We start from the raw sequence: 21,130 nt of genomic DNA, 5'->3' as shown, positions 1-21,130 counted from the left end.
CCCTTAACCCTAATCTTAAACTATAATTATTCTAAATTCTAATATTGATTAATTAAAAATTAATTTTTATTTTTTAATTAATTCACTCGAATAAAAAAAAATGCTAAAATGCTGAATGATGCACCCTTAAATATTATTTAATAGTGAAATAGTTTTAGAATAATAATATAATAATAAAACTGAGCATATAAAAATATTTTAATACAAATCACATGCAATCTAACAAAAAGAAGTTATAATTAGTTTGCATTTTAATTTTTATGTTTTTAAAATAAACTATTATTTATATTCATTAATATTCAAAATACTGACAAATCTGCCTATAAAAAAATGAAACTAACATTATAATTATCAAAGATGGACTTTAAAAATGATCCAAAATTTCAAACTACTCCTGCTAATCTAACTCCAAATTTTTTATCACAATCCGAATTCCGCCATCACTAATTCTCAACTGTACCCTTTACTACCAAAGACGGAGGCATGTAATTTTTTGCTTTGCTTTTCAAGTGGTATCTCTTGAAAAATTGCAAGTTTTAAGGTTGACTACATATATAGTTCTCTTTGTATAATATATCACAATTTTAGACATACTCCATCACTATAAGACTGGTATTTAGTCTCTTTCAATCTCTTGGACTAAGATCAAATCATCTCAACTCTTAATATTTATCAAGAAAATTAAAAATATAAGAGAAAAAAAATTTGGTAAATAACAATACTTTATTATATACAAATGTTTATTACAAATAACTTATACCTTTAAATTCAAATTCTCTTGTTATATACAATTATCCTAAATGAATAATCTATTATCTATTATTACTTTATTAGTGATAAATTTATCATGTATTCATATAAAGACACATGTTAGCTAAACTTAATACATAATTATGTTATTTTTAATTACATTTAAAAGCTATAATTACAAAGTATAAGAAATAAATCTATATATTTGTGAGTCATTTTTATACAAAATATATAAATATATTTGCATATTAAGTATTTATTGTATATTTTAAAATTAGAACGAATAATTTTATCAAAAAATATTTTATTAAAAATTTTAAATTTATTTTATCTTTTAACATTGAAGAATACTCTTATTTATATTTCTTCCAAGGATTACCTGAAACGGTAATTTAGACCTAAATGTGAGGTTTAGACTCCTTCTAAGCCAGCGTCCAATTGGTGTTGGTACCACAGTGCCGTCGCCCGAGTTTAACATGCGGAGGTGGAGATGGTACGAGACTCCGATACTTAAGTTAACAAGAATTTTAAACAGGTTTTTAGTAGATTGAGTGTCACTGTATTTATAGTAAAAAGATAACCACATTTAGAATAGTTCCATCTTTGATGGTGGATGACCATTCTCTTTATCTTAAAAATTTGTTGAGATCTCCCTTTTAAATAAAGTAGAGAGATAATAGGAGTAAATATTTCGAGGGATAGTTACTTATTTAGATAAGTAAGGTTGAACCACCCTTGCCATGCCCGACCTCTATGAGGTCAAGTAAGTTGATGAGGCTACCTTTTTAGGTGATTTTTTTATTTTTATTGAGCCTGACTTTATATTTTTGGATCAGGGTATAAACAATATTCTTATATTTTTCATGTATCACATAAATTTTAGCTTTAATTAATATTAAATATAATCAACCGTCCAATCAAGTATCCATAACATTCATTACAAATATCTATCATAGCGCTTTCTCTAAATTACTTTAAACAACTCTGCATATTTATACGCATATATATATTTCTTTATAGTGTTCTATGACATTCTAAAGTATTTTTAGATCGTTTAGGGTCTTTATAACCTTCTTAAGTACTATAGAATTTTCTAAAATATCCAAAATAATTTCAAACACACTAAAATTTGTCCAATTTTTATACAAACACCAATAAAATAACATTTTAAAATTTACTGAGGCAAAGGCTCCAAAAATTTTTTAAATTAGAGGGACATCTACGCGATGCGTGACGTGAAGTGTTAAATTAATGATAGTACTTTAATAAGTATTATATTGTTTAGAAATTAATTAAAATATAGATAAACTAATATTAAATTTGATGTGTTTTTTATTTAAAATATTTTGTAATACAAAATTTTTTTTATTGGAATTGTATAAAACTATATCTTTATTTGTTATTTTTATTTTTACAATTATTTTATTTGACATATTTAGTCTTCTTATATGGGCATTTGTCTTCTTTTTTATTTTTGGTTACTGTTGCGGTTGTTTCTTTCTTTCTGTCATATGTTTTTGTGAAGATATGTTGTTTTTGAAGATATGTTGTTTTTGAACTGTTGACCTATATGTATTTTTTATTGTCTTTTTGGATCTATATTTATATGTATGTTTTTCATCCGCATCTTAAATTTGTTTACTTTTCTTTCTCCTTAATCTCTTAATTGGTATGTTATATTTGTCTAATGATATTAATGTTGGTGAAGATAGTTCCTATAATTAATAAAATATTATAAATGAGCAATATAAATGATATATATTTTAAATAGTTTGTAATATTATCTATTTTATTTGTTATAATAGGGATTAAGTTTCAGTATTTTTGTTGGGACAAATCTCTTGGTAATTGTGTATTGTTGAAAAACTTTTTTGAAAAAGTTATTATTACTATCTTGTTAATTATTATATATGTAAATTAAAAATAAATTGTATATTTATTTTTTTACTCTTTAAATATCAACTCCATTTTTTGTATTTTTTAGACATTTACTTATTCTTTTTCTCCTTGTATTTTTTAGACATTTACTTATTCTTTTTCTCCTAAAGCATGCAATTTTTCGATGACTTCTGCAATAGTAAGAATAAAATTTTTTAAAATATTTATTATGTGTGAAATATATATATATATATATATATATATATATATATATATATATATTGAATAAATTCTTTTTAATAAGAACAATTTAAATAGCATAAAATAAAAATACATATTAATATTTTTCTTTGACCCACTCTGTGACAATATAATGTCTCGTAATAAAAATTTAAAATACTATCGAGGTTTTTTAAAATTTTTTATAGTATACACTTTTTCTTCTTGTAACAAATATTTGAATTTGTTCATCATATTTTTTCTCACAATTACATGAAGAGGTGTTCTATGCAGTGTTAGTAAATCATGTGTTAAACATCAGTAAACAAAATTATTAACGCTTAATTTTTTTAGTTATTACAAAAGCAACAACAAATAGTATATTAAACTAAATATAATTATATGTAAAGTATTACAAAATAAAAAAAATATATAAATAGTGATAAGAGTTTTTTTTTGTAAATTCATTTTAAAAATGTAATAAGTATTTTTGTTTTGTATCTTATTATCTAATATAATCATTTCAAAACATATAGACTCTTCTTCATTTGTTGATATAAATATTTTTCACATAGATTTTGATAAACCATTTATCTATTTGTTTGATGATATTATATAAAGGATGGTGCTTCATCCTGTAATTTTGAGATGCTCTATAGTATACAAATAAAAAAAAGTTAGAATTAAAAAAAATTAATTGAGAATAAGAATATAAATAATATAATATAAAATTAAAAATTAACTATTTAATCATAATATATTTGAATGTTCTTAGTAAGGATATTTTGTTGTGCCAAAATTGAGATTGTTTGAAAAAATCTTCAATAGTAGTGTGAAAATTTGTAAAATAAAATAATAGTGATAAGAATTTTATGTATCATATATAAATAAATTAAATAATATAAAATTTAAATACGCATAACTTAAAATTTATTATTATTAATATTATTATTAATACTTTTAATATATATGTTTATTACATTTAATTAGTATTTTATATTTTTATTTAATTACTTGCAATGATTTTACAATAGTTAATTGGTTGATTTCTATATTTTATCAAGTAATCAAAATTACTAACAGGATATCATTAGAACTTAGAAGAGAAACTGAGAAAACATGACATAAATTCAATGTAAAAGAAAATATTAACTTCTATATAATAAAAATAGAGGGATGGATGGACAAGGGTAAAGTCGGCAAATACATATTATAAACAATCCACCGGTATATGGAAAATGAATTGTACTGTGCAATCAGTTATTCTATTTATGAACAAAATTTCCTGCATTTACTCACAAACTGCAATTTTTCTTCGTGAAGCAAAACCTATTGGAATGAAATCACAGGTCTGTTCCACAAGAAGGCTACCAGTGCAACCAACCACCCACTGGCCATCAGCATTTCGAACAAAACCAAAACCGGAAAGCTGATCCGACCAGAGAGACACTGGCGTCATAGTTCACCCTAGAAGTAGTCATAGGAGGTATCCTTTAGTGATCAAGGATGGAACCAGTTCTCTTTGGACAGAATCCGTCCATAAGAACTCACTGATATAGTGCCGAATTAACAGGTGTTGCGCGATGTGTGGATTGGTGCTAGCTTGGGAGTTTGCGTGTTCAGACATTATATGTGAGACTGAGCTTGGAAGCGTTCTTGTTAACTCAGAATTTGCTTCCTTCTGTGCATAGGGGAAGCAACTAATTCTGCAGCGGATGCTGTGGCTATGTATGCAGCAAGGGATCAGGATGATTATGCTGACCTTGGAGTGACTTAGCTGAACTTATTCATATTCAGAGGGACTTGTCCTGTCCATTTTAGGATTGTTTCCTCTGTTTTCTGTTTTCTGTTTTCTGTTTTTGTTCTATATCAAGTCACCCAAAAAAATATTCACAGGTCTGTTAACGAAATATTATGAACAAAATCCCCAGACCACTAGATAGTTGATAGAACAGCATAAGCCATAAGCAGCAGAAAAGCTTGGGGGGATCTTCCTCCTCACTCGTGTACTGATTGATCTGGTCACACAGAAAGACTGTGAATTCAGGGAAAAGTTCACAAAACAAACACAATCAAGTCTCTTTTGCAGAAAAAATGACTTAACAGCCAAAATACTATTGATAATCCCCCTTCTTTTATTTTTATTTTGAAATAAAAATGGGTTGTCATTATTTTAAAGTCTTACATGGATATTTATCCACCACACATTCACAATCGAACAATGATAATCTGTTACGCTTGTTAGATTTTAATTGAACTCATTAGCATACGCTGTTAATTGAGAATCTCTTGGCCTTCATAGAGTCCATTCTTTGTAATCTTCTATCCTTGTTAGTATGCAAGTGTGTGTTTTTGTTATAGATTCTACATATATGAAACTTTAAAGTTGAGAATCACATAATTGAACAATGAGATAGATATTGGCAGTAGAAGCATATCATAAATAGTAAAGGAAATATAGGAAGCCAATATATATGTTATAAAAATTATTAAAAAGAACCAAATTTAAAGAGAAGGACCAAATTTTCTTTCCAGGTAGAAAATTACAATTTTCTTGTGAGGATTCTTTCCCTCGAATTAGCCATCAAACTTAAATCCTGATTAATACATCTTTCTACTATGCAGTATGTATTTTGTTATTGGTGTGCAAAATTGTAAAATCTTTTCTTTAGTATACACCCAAAAAATTTAACTTAAAAAAAAAAACTTTTTCTTACTAGAGATTGCAATAGGTCGCTCCTTCCTTTCGGTAGCTTCCATTGAAGCTTTACCACAAAATGAGAAAAGCAGCAGAGTCATGGGCAGGTAAAAAACATAACCAAACGCCCAAATAATACTACGTTAATTACCCTAGAATTATAGTATTTCATAATCTGCATCATTGATAACTTAATAGGTACCGTAATATTGAGGATTGGATACTGCAGAAGTCAGAAATAAATCAGGTCGAGAGATGGGAATTGGGTTAAAGGAAAACAAAAGAAAGGTATAATTGACTCTAATTTTTAAAATTGGTCATTCTCTTTAAATATTAATTAAGTCGTTCGTTTTTAATAATTTTAATATAAAAGCTACTTTTCTATAAATAACTTTTGTTAGCTGTCCTTAAAACTTATTCTCCCAAAGAAGATCGGATTGAAATAAGACCAACTTAAAATCATTAGGCTCAAATTGGTCCAAATGAAACTAGGTTAATTTATGTGTGGAGCTACCAAAAATTAATTTGAAAAGAACTAGACAATATTGTACCTAGTAAGCCTGGTTTTAGCAGTTGCCAAAAAAGAAGAGATACATCATAGAAATTAATTAGCAGAGTGAAGGATGTTTACCGTTTGTTGTCTTGGGTGGTTTCACGCTCTCATTTGCAATAGATGATGAAAAACGCCTTTTTGCAGAAGCTTTTGTCAATGTCTCATCCTTCTTTGTGGATATCAGAGATGAGTAAAGAATAGCATCAACAGCTTTACGCTGCTGTTTCCGTTTTGAAATCTCAGAAACCCCACTTTTAGTAGTACATTTAACTTGATCTGCATGTTCTTTTTTGTGACAGCCTTCCAATGAGGATGCAGAAACTTCATTACTATTACTCGTATCCCCTCTGGAACACAAATTTGGTCTATCCAACTCTGAAAGTTTTGAAGTTTTCTGTCTGCTACCTGTCTCTTCAACTACATGGTGTGCGCTGCTCCTTGTGTTCTCAAATTTTGATTGCCTCTTACCCAATATTGTCTCTACCCTATTGATCTTCATCTTGTCTTTGCCTTCTCCATTGTCAAAAACCCGTTGTTCTGTTGTTGTCAACATACCATCGGAGCAGCTTCTGCTTTCACATTTTGCAGCGAGACAAGTCAAGTTCTTGATGGAGTTACGTTCATCTATGGATTTCTTTTCCTTACATAAAGCACTTTTCCCCAAAGCTTTGTCATCCCTCCTACCCTTAGACTTAACTTCAGAAGCTACACGTTTCTTTTTACTCTCAAAACCATCTTTATCATTATCCTTAACCTCTCTTTCATGCTTCGGTTGTCTTATGACATCATTAGAATTCTCAAGAAAGTCTTTATCTTTACTAGCTGTTTTGAAGATTGAATGATATGGCCTTTTAGCAGTCATAATCAAGTCTCTTTCTTCAGCATCCTTCACAAGAGAAGCCCAGTTATGGTTTGTTTGTAAAGTCCTTGCATTACCAAAAATCCAAAGTGACAACTTGGCCCTTGTTAAGGCGACATTCATCCGTCTTACATCAGCAACAAATCCAATAGTGCTTGAGTTTCTTTCAGATGCAGCATTGCTCAAAAGTGCTGCTCTTACGGTAGAAAGTAACAATATATCCACTTCTCGACCTTGGAAGCCATCCACAGTGTTAAATTCGATTTCAGCTGTGATTGAAGATCCAAATGTATCAAGAAAACGAGATCGCAGAAGAGAAAGTTGAGACTTATATGGAGTAATAATTCCAATTCTTCCTCCAGTAAATTCAGTTGGGAACCTGGGAAGCATTCATATAGGGTTCCATAATTCATCAGATGAGAGAGAGAGAGAGAGAGAGAGTCAGTCAGTAAATGAGTACCTTTTCTGGAAAAACCTTAGTACCTCAACTGCTGCATCAGCCTCATGCTCATTACAAAGTGACATTGCACCCATGTTTTTTCCACGAACCTCCCTACCATCAGTGATATCATAGAATACATAAGGCCCAAGACACTTGGTCTGATGAAATGGTGCTGATTTGCGAGACATTTGGCTCCCATTTAGTAATTTATTGTCATAGAAATGCAGTGAAGGGAACTTGCATATCTCTGGATGCATCCTATACTGCCATGATAAAAGAAAATCAAGGATTCAGCTTTCACTCATAAAACAGGATAATGTAAAATTATAGACATCCTTGCCTAACAAAATTAAGCCAAAATAAGAGCGTCATAGGAATAATAACATGCAAAACTTAAGCTGTTAAGGAAATTGACTATCATATACAAAATACAATCAGGCAGGGTTGATCATATGCTGAAAATGTTCTACAGCTCAATCATTATTATCTCAAATGACTGAATTCAAAAAGGAGTAGCACTGAGTTTGAGCCATTGAAATTCCTATAATGACCTCAAAAACCTACAAGCAAAAGAGCTTCAGCCAAGATGTTTGATGCTTCTTAGGTGTCTTTTACAAGTCGGAATCTTGAAAGGGAATTGCTTGATGAGTAAGTCTCTAAATTGGAAAAGAAAATTTGGGCTTCCCATGAAGAGAAAACCACACAAGATCTCTCATCGGAACCAGGAAAGGAAATCTGCACCATGGCAAGCCTTCGGCTTGAATAGATACACTTGACCATGTTAACTGCATGGTTGGATGCATAAAACATGAAAGATAAGTATACAATGAATTGAATTCTCTAATCCCTTCGCATGCATACAGACTAACTCATCAATATTAAAGGGTTCTCAAATCCCTCTTCATATACATCAACACGACTCCCTAATAAAAAGAATGGTTGGATGCATAAAACATGAAAGATAAGTACAGCATGAATTGAATTCTCTAATCCCTTCGCATGCATACAGACTAACTCATCAATATTAAAGGGTTCTCAAATCCCTCTTCATATCCATCAACATGACTCCCTAACAAAAAGAATGAGTGATAAAGAGATAAAAACCAAGTTTGAAGATTGAAATTTCTCCTTCAAGTTCAAGCATTTTATTTCAGAAAAATACCAGAAAAACAACCTTTACTTTCTTCAAAGCTTTTGCAACTAATCAAAAGAAACAGCTGAAAATCCATATTCAGTACCCTCCAAGATTCACCAAATATACAAAATGCATATTCCATATGAGATGGATTCCACTTTTACAGTCAGTGTAGAAATAACCAGCATCAATTTCATAATATAGCAATGCACCACACATATTCTATGGGTATATTTTACTTCAATCACTTGTCATCAAACCTCAATCCCAGAATTTAATTTCTTTCCTTTTTATATCTCTACTCAATCCTTCTAAACAGTAATAAGAATTGTGCGGAATTGATTATTCAGTCAAACAAGGCAAACTAAACGGATAAACCCTAAACCTTAAAAACAAAAAGAAATTCTTTTAGACCATATGCTAAGTTGCTAACAGTCTAACCCCCAATACCCAAGGAACCTCAAGCCTGCAATGATTGCTCCACCAAAATATATGTCATACAAGGAGACTTCAGATCAGATCCAGTAGCAAACTATGTACCTGCTCAGTAAGCATGATAACAGGATGCCCTGCCCTTTGTAAACGTTCAAACATGCTGCACTCATAAAGATATTTACTCGCAACATTTGAGAGTACAGTTGCAGGAAGTTGCTTTGGGTCACCAACCTTAGATAATTTGCAAATGTCAGTATAACCTCTTACCTTATAGCAGAAGTTCAAAAGCCTTTTTAAGTACACTTACCATTATGCATTTGGTTCCACTTGACTTTAAAAGCTGAAGAGGAATCAGAGTAGCAGGTTCTAGAGCCTGAAACAGAAAAACAGATCAGGAAAAAAAAAGGAAACAAGATGATTGCAGATAAATTATCTATAACAGAACAAAGATATGTTACTTGGGCGGCTTCATCAATGACAATAGCATCAAAGAGAGTAAGTTCAGATGGACCACCAAATTTGGAGCTTAACATTGTTTCAGAGCAAACTCCATAAAGATCACCGCCACATCCACTTAATGTAGTTACCACTATTTCAGCTTCCATCAGTATGGATTTCCGCAGCTTATTTCTAAGACTCCTGGTTTCTTCATTGACTTTCTTCTCCTGAGCCTGAACATTACTAAGATCTTTATATAGTTGGTGTTTCTGTTCATAAAGTTTACGCAGCGTCACTTTAATTTCTGTATCAGACATTTCTTTCTCATCCCCAACATGAGAGTCATCATGCAGGTGACTTCTAACATTAGAATTTCCATCCCTTAGGTCAGCCCGTTTGGATTCATAGAACCTAATAGAATCAACTAATTTCTCTAAATTAGAACGAAGAACCGACAAATCTACCTTCATATCTTTCTTCCCCTCATTCAAGTGCATCTTCTCTTCTGTTACACGTTGATCAACAAGTGTGTCAATGAAAAATGGCAGTGAATTTGGATGGACTGTTTTTGCATTTCCAACCCTCACAAGATAAGGTTTGTACATTTTTCCATTACTTCCGTAAAGACCATGATTAGAAATTCTTGATACCAACTCATCCACTGCAGCATTAGATTGAGCACAAATAAGCACTCTTTGTCTCACAGAACTTCGAAAAGATTTCAATGAACTTTGGACATCTTCACTCATTTGTCTTGCCAAGGCTGCATCTTGCCATGCCCTCGCAATGGCAACACTCTGGCTAATTTTGGGTCTTGAAAAGGGAGAAAAAGAATTCTTGTTCAAACTTTCATTGAAAGCTCGTTTTACACAATTCATCTTTAGAGAAGTGGAAGCAGAAGCTAGAAGGGCACTGACAATTGCAACAATAGTTCGTGTCTTCCCAGTTCCTACATTTACATGAGCATATAAGCAAACTTGTTAAAATCATTATTAAAATTGTAAGGCCTTCCATGAATAAAGACATAGGGTAAATCAATTACCTGGAGGACCCTGAATAAGAGACAGTTCACTATTTTTCTTGGGTTCCACCCTTCCGATAGAAGCACTAATTGCTTGAAGTTGGCAGACATTAAATGATGATCTCAAAGTTTGTTGTAAGGACAGGCACAACTTATTGAGATCTGCTTCTTTAGTTCCACCAAGACAAATGGAGTCACTGACAGGATTTAAAATAAGCGGAAGCAAGGGGATGGCTTTTACTGATGACAATGCATGGAATTCTCGAATTTGTGGGGTAATACTCATTATTCGGCAAGCATGCCATTTACTTCGTTCAGTGAGATTCCTTCTAGCAAGATTTAAACGCGAGGAACCATTTTGAAGATAGAACCTGATAAGAACAATACTCAAACTTCTTTTATTGTCTTTCTCACGCCTTTCAACCTGCAAACACATTGATGACTGCTTTAGCATGACAGGTTTGTTAGCCTGCTTGTTTTCAATTGCATTACTTAGCAACACTACATTGGTTTGAGGCTAGCATTGACCATGCTTGAGGGCAGCCTGACTTAGCTCCAAAAAGGGCAAACAAAATGCAAATCAACTTGGATTTTAATTGAAATAATTGACAGTTCAATTTATAATTCTACTTATGAACAATGACTAAGTACTGGAATGATTTCCTTTATAAGAGAAGGTTAAAAGGAGTTAATAAAGATTAGTAGGATGGGTAAATCTTCATGCTTCAGTCAATCATGGCTGAATGTGCCAAAAAAGTGGATCTCTTGGTAAAAGTCACAGTATGTGCGAAGAAACAATGAACCTGTACTAGCCTAAGTTGGTGAAAAATAATAATAGAAAGGTTTTTTCAGCTTGAGGTGGGCTAAAAAGAAGCATTATGCCTTCACTACTTCTGTAATTTACTTTACCAAGAGTCGTCATATAATTTCCTACCAAATTAGCAAACTTCCCATTTTCCAACTACTCCATACCACAGATTAGAAAAATTAACTCTAGGACTTCATGTACTTGCAAGAATAAAACTTTAGATGACAACAGTCACATTCACACATGAATGACAGTATACCTTTCCAACCATATGAACTTCCTGAGAAGACTTTTGAGGAGGATCTTTTGATAGCAAAATGAGGTCATTTTCTGAAAAGCTCTTACATGCTGCAGAATCACTGTCATCATGGACAAAACGAACAAAATGAAAATCATCAACTCTCTCCACTGACATCACTGAAAGGTTCCCATAAGATGCATCCTCCCATGAAGACATCTCATGAAAAGTATTCTGTATCTGTGCTTTAAACTCCTCCAAAACTAACGGCCTGAATATCTCCACATATTGTTCTGGTGATTGAAAATAAACAGGAACTTCCTTTAACTTCCCGACGGTTTGGGTTTCATCTTTTCTTGTGGATGACAATCCAACTGTCGCAAAATAATTTGTTTCAAGAATAGGTTTATACCAATCATCCAACCTAGGTGGCTTGAATCTGTTCTCTGGGTTCTTTAATTTATATAGACTGACAGAATTGTTATCAAGAGGTGTTTCGAGTTGAATAACTTGCCTTCTCACAACCGAAGTAGGCTTTGGCACATGCAACTGAATACGGCCCACAGGTTTCACTGCAGGCTCTAGCTGGCTGTCTTCAGCATCCTGAGAATGACTTGACATTTTACTGCTTTTACTTGATTTAGTATCACCAATTTTCGGAACGGCACTGCTGCAAGATTTATTCAATTTTTTAACATTAACAGCTTCATCAGAAAATTTTGTGAAATTGACCCTATCCTTGGATTTCAAGCTTACTTCCCTGCTTTGAGTGTCTAGGCCTTTTGAATCAGCAAAAGGAGTGACCGCAGGTTTAATATGTAAACTAAAATTACTGGAGTTCTGTTTCTCAGAAGAAAGGATGGGAGAATCAGTACAAATATTTTTTTGGAAGGGCTCCATTATTTTCCCACAGAATTCCATACTTGAAACATTTTGTTTAACAAGGTCAGCAGTCAGCAAGCTTTTACCAGCATCACAAAACATTAAGTTGCCATGAGAGACATGGTTGCCTATCTCATTATCTGATAAAATAGACTTATTGGGAGACACTTTTGCTTCCCCTTCATCATCTGAAAGAATAATTACATCTTTAGTGCCTCTTTTGCAAGACATCATTGTAGAGTCAAAAATTTGTAAATCTTTATCAGCCATAGTTGAAGAGTGCAAATCTGACGTAAAAGGGTTCTTCTCAAAGGACAGGCTTTTACACATTGATTTCGGTGTCATATTTGTCTCCCGAGACTTATGAGAAACTCCGCTAGATAGAGAGACAGACAGGTGAGACACTTGTTTTATCAATTCCTCCCAAGGACAACCATCTAAATCAATTAGAAACACGAAACATGTTAATGATATGATACTAACAGGTATTACCAAAACACAACTTCAAACATGATCGTGTGTGAATACAATATCAAAACTCACCATAGGAAATAAGATGTTCAATGGTCATGATTGTTGAAACTGAAGTTTTATCACAAAATCCTTTGAATAGATTGAGTAACTGAATAACTGCTCGCTTCCAATAAACAACAACAACTTTAAGTGATGACCTTCCCCATTGCATGAGATCATGAAGCCATTTGAAATCCAATTTATTTTGTACATGCATTCTGAAATTTCCATGCTCTTTACCAAGACATATGTGTTTGTCAACAACGATAGGCAGGACCTCGAGTAGCCTAACACAAGTCATCTGAAATAACAAGGAACTATGAAGGTCAAGATCTTCATGGTTCTAAAAGCAAGATGTTGATCTGAAACAACAACCAAACTGTAAAAGAAAAGAAGCAAACAATAAACTGAAATGTGATCATCCATACTTGGTCTCCTCATTCTTCCAAATCCTAACAATCTTACATCTAAATCACTTGATATATATTTTAACTACGTTTTGGAAAATTGATATTAGGATCCAACTATTCAAGCATCAAATTATTTAAACCAAGCAACATTCATTCTAAATTTTGGACAGCAGAACCATGGTATCTTACAACTTGTCTGTAAAATTGATCACCAAAAGAAACACAACTTTCCTGATTGGATGCCAATAAATGTTAAAAGCATTTATTCTACATGTAGCTTTTTAAAGAGAGAGGAACATAAAGGCAAAGCTGTAAGCACATAACTGATACTAAAGAAGAACTAGGATGATACCTGACAAAGATTGTAATCAACAAACTCCTTTCCTTTTACCAAGCTCTTGCAAAAAATAGGCCATGCCATTTCAGATATTAAACCACCAAATTTATATATTGTTTTTAGTTCAACATTAGAAACATGTTTATCCATTTCCAGGGGCAGAGAATCAAAAGCCGGTTGCTTCAAAAACCCGCCTTGTGAAGAGAATTTTGGCATCATTAAATCACTATCCATTTCTCCCGGTAACTCTTGAGGAGATAATTCGCTTTCTTTGAGTAATTTACATAAAATAAACCAAAAGTGATGTAGAGAATGAAACTTCGACATGACAGAATCTAGTTGGACCTGCAAATAAAATGAAATTACTGAAATGGCACAGATAAAGGGAATAACAATTGAACGACCACTAGACAAAAGTCATTTTACACCAAAGTATTATTTCCGATGCAGAAACACATTATCAAAGTCACATAATCTGACTGGACACAGAAAGACTTTGGTGTAGCATCAAAAGCTACAATTTAAAGGGCTTCATGACAACAGGGAAGCCAGATGTCTGTTTAAGTATGTTACTTTGGCAATTTGCTGACGGATTTGACAAAAGGAGAATGTCCACCTCTTCAAGGGCACATATTTGCCAACCAAAAAAAGCTACAAGAAATTGTTATGGATTTTCTCTAGCTAGGGGACCTACTTATGGTTGTTTTAATGGAGTTTACAATATGCAAAGAAAATGGATAGATTGGTTGCTTTCTTAAGCCACTTTGGTTACTGTTTCTGAGGATCCCTATCCTTCCACTTAGTTGCACTTCTCTCTTCAAACTAGTGAAATTTCCTCTTTTATACACACACACAAAGAAAGGAGATAAAGTAAAGAGGATCAGCATTGACCAAAATATTATCAAGACATCTTTCCCGAAAATATTACCAGTCTCATAGCATGCTTAAGGCCCAAAATAATTGCATACAATGACAGCTCATGCGAACATAGGAACTTTATTCCACATGAAAGACCCCGAGTATTTGAAACTTGTTCTAACACAGACTTTCCAAACTGTCTAACATCCTGCACGGGAAAAATAAATTATAATACAATATACGCTATATTCAACAAATAAGAAAAGAATGAGAACAAATTCATTGGTTCTCAACAAGGTAAATAGAGAAGAATGTGATCTACAGGTTCTATACAAATTTGGCATATTTACATCATTTGGATCCAAAAGTGAAAGGATCAAGCTTTCACTCATGAGAGGTTGCCATGTCCACTGACTTTGGAGCACTCCTTGACCCATCTGCACTAAAAAATATGCAGCTAACCTGTTTGCAACTCCAAAAATATTTAGCTAATAAATTGAAAACCAAAAATTTATCATAAGACCACAAGATACTCAAACTTCAATTTAGCATGGCATAAATAAAAATTCAAACTAGTTATAGGACCTGTTAAATGTTCTTATTAAAGGAGACGACATTGCCAACACTTCAACTGAATTTTTAGACTTTTTTCCATCTCCACCATCATCAGAACCAGTTGGAACCTTCCACCCAAATGAAGAGGAAATTTCTGCAGCATAAGATGAAAGACAAGATCTAACTGGAAGCACTGTTTCTGAACTCTTCTCAAGTTCTATCATTGGAAAACGAGACCGTGCCCAAAAGATGGCCTGGGAAAATGAAATTGGTAGGACTGAGGGACTGATATCAACTAAAACATCAACCCATAACATTGGAATGCACATCCACTCACGGAACTCTTGATAGATTATTCTAGCCTGCGCACTGAATTGAGCCCAAGAACAATCATCATCCTTCATTGCACAATTTGGAATAGCTTGGAAACAAATATCATCACTTTCATCATCCAACTCAATAATGACTTTGTTTTCCATGCTACTCTCAGTGTTTGGATTTGTGCAGCAGCTCAGCACTGAATTCACTAAAGCAGCAGCATCTGATACTATGATAATCTGTATAAGGTCAAATGCAGGTTGCCTTAAGGAACTGTGAAGTGAGGAGTCCTTCAGAGACGACACCAGGGCAGGTCCCCTGTTCAACATAATGTTGAGAAACAATTAAGCAAATGCATTAAAAGAAGTCCAAGTATATCATAATGATCTTAATTTATGGTGAAGTTCATCTATATTATGCAGCAGTTGTTTAGTATTGACTTCTCAGACAGTTCAGTATGAAAATAAGATCCAAAAAAGGATACCCCCCAAGCCTTAGAGCTGTGACAATGGAAATTCAACAAGACCAAATATTCTGCTACACCTCATTAAAGTCATCTGAATGGTTTTTCCCAATTCTCCCAGACACACTATAATGAAGTAACATGATCAAGCTTAAAGAGATTCTCTAATAGGTAAACAGTCCTAGCAGGATAACATACCGTACATATTAATGTTACAAATGTTCACTTGCTCATAAAGTTTTGTTTATGCCTATAAATTTCATAAAAGGATCTCTTATTCGTCAACCGGACAAAAAAAAAAAAAAAAAAAACAAAACAAAAACAAAAATAAATAAATAAAAGACTCACAGAACTTGTATCTCTAGTCACAAATATAATCAAGAGGATTTCCTATGTATCCTGATAGATAATACGAGAGTTTATGTCCACTGCATGAATGCATTGTTAAATTGAACATAGGAAAAGGTATTTCTTTTTCCAGCAAACTATGACTAGTCTCTGCTAAATTTAATTCAAACAAGAAAAAAACAAGGACAAAAGGGGAGTAACTGCGTACATACCACATGTGTGAACACTCAAAAGGAGGGCAAGGTGGGTTCATCCTATATCCTCGGTATACAACAAGTAATGCTATCTGAAAAGACAATTATTAAATATATAACTATACAAGAGAAACCAATATGCAGCATCAATGGCTACAGCCAAAGAGCCTATAGCCACTCATTGCATAGCCATCGTGCAAAAACCTAAATGTGATAACCTGATTTGCCAGTTTTCTCGTTAGAATGCTGAAGTTACTGCTCACTGGCACTTGATGGAGGAGAAAATATAGTAAGTGTCTACGCTGTTTTTCATGCTCACCATCTTGAAGAGCTTCAAGAGACTGGAACATGGCATGAAAGATGTAAACAATGTCAAACACACAAAGAACCCAACCCCCCCCCCCCCCCCGACGCCCCCACCAAAGCCACCCAAAGAATTTTTTTTTCCTTTCTAAGAAAAACACACAAAAGAAACAAACAAACACCGGTTATGCATACATGCCTGTAGGAAAGGTTGGAAAAGGCCCAAAATATCTTTATGGATTTTCTCATTGTGAGTATGGAAACATTGACCAAGTAGGGTATTGCGCATTACACTTGGAGGTAATGTAGACCTTAACCAAAGCTTGCAACCTAGGATCAAGCACAAAGAATTGTTACGCGAACAAATATAAATCTGAAAAAAGGAATATAAGAGACAGACAAAACATACCAAGCATTTCAAATAGTAGTCTCAAGCAATTAACAGCATGTGAGAATTCAAGTGAATCGCCACTAATATGATTGAGTACAATATCTACAAAAAAGGGGTATTGTTCCAATATCCCTTCTTCAAAAGTTGTAGGCTCCAAGAAGCTAAGCCTTCACAAAAATGTTCATAAAAGAGTACCATCAAAATAATAGCAAAGAGATGACTAGGCTAATGACTGATACTACTGAATACACTCTTACAATGATTTGATGCCAATCCATAAAGACACACGATCCAGCTGGGCTCTTGGTGTTGAAGTATCCAAAGCCAATGGTAATGCATCAGCCTCTAAACAGCCAATAAATTTCTTGAGAAGTGGCTGCAAAGGTTCCAAGTCCGCTCCTCTCCTACACACAAACAAAAAGCATTGATCGTTAATAAAACAGACTTCTAAATGTCCAACAGCAGAAAACAGGATCCGGAAACAGTGACAAAAGACAATGTTAAAGTTCATTTTCATCCATCCAAACATAAGTTCAGGCTTCATGCCTTCTTTATCCAAGTTTAATAAAAGGGACATAAGTTGCATTCAATTTGTTAGGGCATCATCAACTCATACAGATTACAATTAGTGGAGCCGAAGCTCTTTCATGCCAAATTGCCAATCAACAAGTACCTCAATTTTCCCATAGATTCTGCTAAGCGATATCCAACAGAACGAACACTTCTCTTGCAAAATAGTAAGGCATATACTCCCTGTAAGCAAATGGTTCACCACGTAAGCAATCTAGAATACTACATTGGCATGTAGAAGCACGATACACAGCAAGGATTAAATTATATATAATACCGGAAATTGTTGATGCCCAGACAAAGCTAATTCGTGTTTACAGTCAATAGCTTCAACAAATAACTCAAACTCATTGAATAAAGGCTGATAATCTAAGAGGACTGGGAACATTAACACCTGCATTAAATGATTGGAGGAACAAAATGAGGCTTTAAACACTAAAATCCAAAACAGAACATTCATACACAAAGGAAAGAAAGAAAAATATACAAATGCAAGAATGCATACAAGTGGAATATCTATGCTAATCCCCCTCCCCCTTTTCAAAATAATATGTACATAATATAATATATATTGTCTAGTCCTGATCTAACAATGTTCAGTCTGCACTTGTCTGTATCAACAGATATTAGTAACTTGTTTTAAAACTATGAAAATATTCAGGTTAAGAACATGTATTATCAAGTTTCAAGTCTCAACAAACAAACAGAAGTTAAACCATATTTTGTAAGATGAATAAAAGCAAATAAAATATCTATAATGTTGGGGAGGGGGGGGGGGGGAGAAGGAAAAAATAACTTTTTTCTTGGGGGGGGGGGGGGGGAAATGTACATATTTCAAAGAAGCAGAAATAAATTTAGCCATAAAGAGGAGCCTTATCAAGTGTGTTGAAACTTGGGATAGTGGAAAGCAACAGGAAACACACCTCATACAACAAATTAACTACTTCAGCATTATCGCATGCAGGATTATATTCTTCCCCTGCTAACTTTGTGTTGATATCTCTCAGATGTAATGTCACCCTCTCATTATCAAGCTTATGCAAGACATCAAGAAGAGGACCAATAGAGCTAGACTCGTACTCCATATTGTACATGTCTTGGGCTTGATGATGCTGAGAAACGCATTGCAAACAGCGCTTCATTTCATCAGATATTCTCTTCCATAAACGCCTAAGAGGAGAATCATGACGATCGTCTTTGAAGTAATTGTAAAAAGTCTCCAATAGGGGACCCATTATATCCCAAAAGCCACACCAAAAATGACTTTCACAAGGCAAGCAAATTAGAAAATTATATGCATCTGCAAACCTGACATTAAGTAAAGGTGTTAGATATGAAACTACCAAAGAAACAATGTCTCAATTCCCCAACAAGAACATAACTCCATTCCATCAATGCAAAACAACAACAATGAAAACGGGTTACATTGATAATGCAAAACAACAACAATGAAAACGGGTTATATTGATGAAATAACGCCCATTTCCACCAATGAAGGATGAATAATAATAATAATAATAAGGGTAGTGCTAGGGAGCCAATGGCCTAAGTGTACAATGTGTACAATGGGCTAAACCTTTGGTTCATGAATAAAATGAACATCACCCACACTATCCAGAATAATCATCCGAATACCAGGATAATAAACATCTCATGTCATCAAATCACTCATCCTAAAAGCTTAAGTTAATTTTAGAGTTCACCAAGGATCGAACCCTTGACCTTTCGAATCTAGAACTCACATGAACTCACTCATCCCAAAAGCGTAACCTGACATGACAATGTAACACTAATGATCATATCTCTAATACTTCCTAAACCTCCATTGTACACATTGTATGCTTAGACCATTGGCTCCCTATACTTTTCCTAATAATAATAATTCAAGTTATTAATATGACCAAAGACTACGTTTCATAGACAATTCATAGACTACTTGTTCCCGCTGCTTATTCTGGGAATGAGAGTATCACTTCGAATTTCGCTTTACTTTCATCAACTAGTCAAATAATTTCCATTCAAGAGAACAAGTTATAATTACTCTACAGATACGTCGTAAAATCGCCATTGCAACTTCACCATTATTAAAACAACAAGGGAGTAACGTATAGAAGTCCGTGATTACATGCCCCTATCCTGCTGAAACCAAATAAAGTAAAAAAATAAAAAAATAATAATAATAACAAGTGAAGCTGGGGAGAACCATTGTTCTTTACGGAGGTGGAGCAGATGGCGCTTGGATGGATCGGGGATATCGCCGTCATCCTCCTCTTCTTCCATCTGGATGCCTCTCCACCGATCCAGTAGGTCCCGTCTAGTTGCAAGTTTGTTCGCCATGGTTATGGTAGGGTTTACCACTTCAGATTTTGATTCACATAAATACTAGGATTTCTTTCTGTTCGAGTTCGCGCGCTTCGTGATTTTTTGACGGTGAGGTTTTGTTTTGGGTGGAAATAAGACATGTATAACGGTGGGTTTCACTTCAATAAAATATGGACTAAACTACTGGGTCTGGGCGCTCGAAAAAGTTTTTTTTAATGATATTTTTTTAAAAAATCTTTTATAAAAATAAAAATAATTTTATATTTAAATATTTTATATAAAAAAATTATTTATTAATTATATTTAAATAAAATAAAAAAATTTCATTTATTAAGTGAAAAAAAATTTAAATTTTTAAAAAAATATATAAATTGTAATTTTTTTAAAAATATATTTTTTGGTGTTTTTAGTATTTTTATATTTATTATTAAAAATTTGTTAAATACATTTAAAAAAATTCATTTTAAAATATCTTTTTTTATCTATTAGTATCCAAATAAACACATAGAGCCCGTTTGAAAAGTAGCAGAAGTTTTTTTTTTTTTGAGTTATGAAAATTCACGGTATACGTGTGTGTTTGGCACTACTTTAAAAAAAATTTTAACTTCCCAAAAAGATACTTCTCCTCGATAAGGCATTTTATCATTTTCCTGGAAAGAAATGACCTCAAAACAAAAAAAATCTACTTTTATTCTTGTCTATGTAAAAAATACTAAAATACTGGAAATACAGACCACACACCACTATTTTCACCCAAGATTCCATTTGTTAGAAGCATTGCCATTTTACCATCATTTTCACGTAATGATTTATCTGTTGAAAATATCTGAATCACTTCTTGCATATATTCCTTCCAATTTTTTTATCATTTAACCACTCTATTTTTATTATTAAATTTGTATTTAACATTGTGTGTGGTATAAAATCTCAGTTTAAATTTTTTTTTCCATGTGATTTTATTTTTATATGGCTGCTATTATTTTTATAGTTAGTTATAACAAGTTCTTGACCCAATACAAGAGAAGAAAATTCTAATATAAGTAAAAAAATAAAAAAAGCAACAAAATATACATTGATATACATTTCACATTTATTTTTTATTTTTATCTACCATATCATACACAATAAAATAGGAAACACTAACTACACAGTAATTTCTTTGGCATTGCCATCAAGATTATTGTGAATTAAA

At 33.0% G+C, this 21,130-nt stretch overlaps 1 protein-coding gene across 15 annotated transcripts; it reads right to left on the bottom strand.

The window, feature by feature from the left end:
- Positions 1-3,983: 3,983 nt before the first annotated feature.
- On the bottom strand, positions 3,984-20,120 carry LOC114924127 (uncharacterized). 15 transcript variants are annotated; one of them, XR_011879400.1, is made up of 24 exons: positions 19,820-20,120; positions 18,540-18,924; positions 17,894-18,010; positions 17,720-17,799; positions 17,304-17,450; positions 17,065-17,213; positions 16,855-16,985; positions 16,571-16,693; positions 16,371-16,444; positions 15,060-15,665; positions 14,825-14,936; positions 14,545-14,682; positions 13,632-13,961; positions 12,900-13,170; positions 11,496-12,793; positions 10,450-10,852; positions 9,428-10,356; positions 9,277-9,342; positions 9,075-9,200; positions 7,964-8,184; positions 7,418-7,662; positions 6,177-7,336; positions 5,565-5,612; positions 3,984-4,865 (listed from the first exon to the last, which is right to left on the bottom strand). XR_011879400.1 is itself a non-coding variant. In XM_029296763.2 (23 exons), exons 1-23 carry the CDS (start codon positions 19,951-19,953, stop codon positions 4,846-4,848), a joined length of 7,092 nt encoding a protein of 2,363 aa, XP_029152596.1. In that variant the 5' UTR covers positions 19,954-20,120; the 3' UTR covers positions 3,984-4,845. The 15 variants fall into 15 exon arrangements, 3 of the variants coding, with proteins under 3 accessions (XP_029152596.1, XP_029152601.1, XP_029152597.1); XR_011879399.1 differs by lacking the exon at positions 5,565-5,612; XR_011879402.1 differs by lacking the exon at positions 5,565-5,612 and having other exon boundaries at positions 6,177-7,226.
- Between the last annotated feature and the right edge of the window lie 1,010 nt (positions 20,121-21,130).

Source organism: Arachis hypogaea, unplaced genomic scaffold (assembly GCF_003086295.3).
Source record: "Arachis hypogaea cultivar Tifrunner unplaced genomic scaffold, arahy.Tifrunner.gnm2.J5K5 arahy.Tifrunner.gnm2.scaffold_45, whole genome shotgun sequence".
NCBI lineage: Eukaryota > Viridiplantae > Streptophyta > Magnoliopsida > Fabales > Fabaceae > Arachis > Arachis hypogaea.
Note: the sequence above shows the minus strand (reverse complement) of the source record. Positions and strands in the feature narration are given on the sequence as shown.

What these genes read in the sequence shown, in the direction of transcription:
- LOC114924127 (XM_029296763.2), bottom strand. Translation starts at nt 19,953, where the DNA reads ATGGCGAACAAACTTGCAACTAGACGGGACCTACTGGATCGGTGGAGA. An exon ending in ACTACTATTTGAAATGCTTG is followed by an intron (nt 16,986 to 17,064) that starts GTATGTTTTGTC and finishes GCTTGATCCTAG; the next exon opens with GTTGCAAGCTTTGGTTAAGG. An exon ending in TTTTCCAACCTTTCCTACAG is followed by an intron (nt 16,694 to 16,854) that starts GCATGTATGCAT and finishes GCCATGTTCCAG; the next exon opens with TCTCTTGAAGCTCTTCAAGA.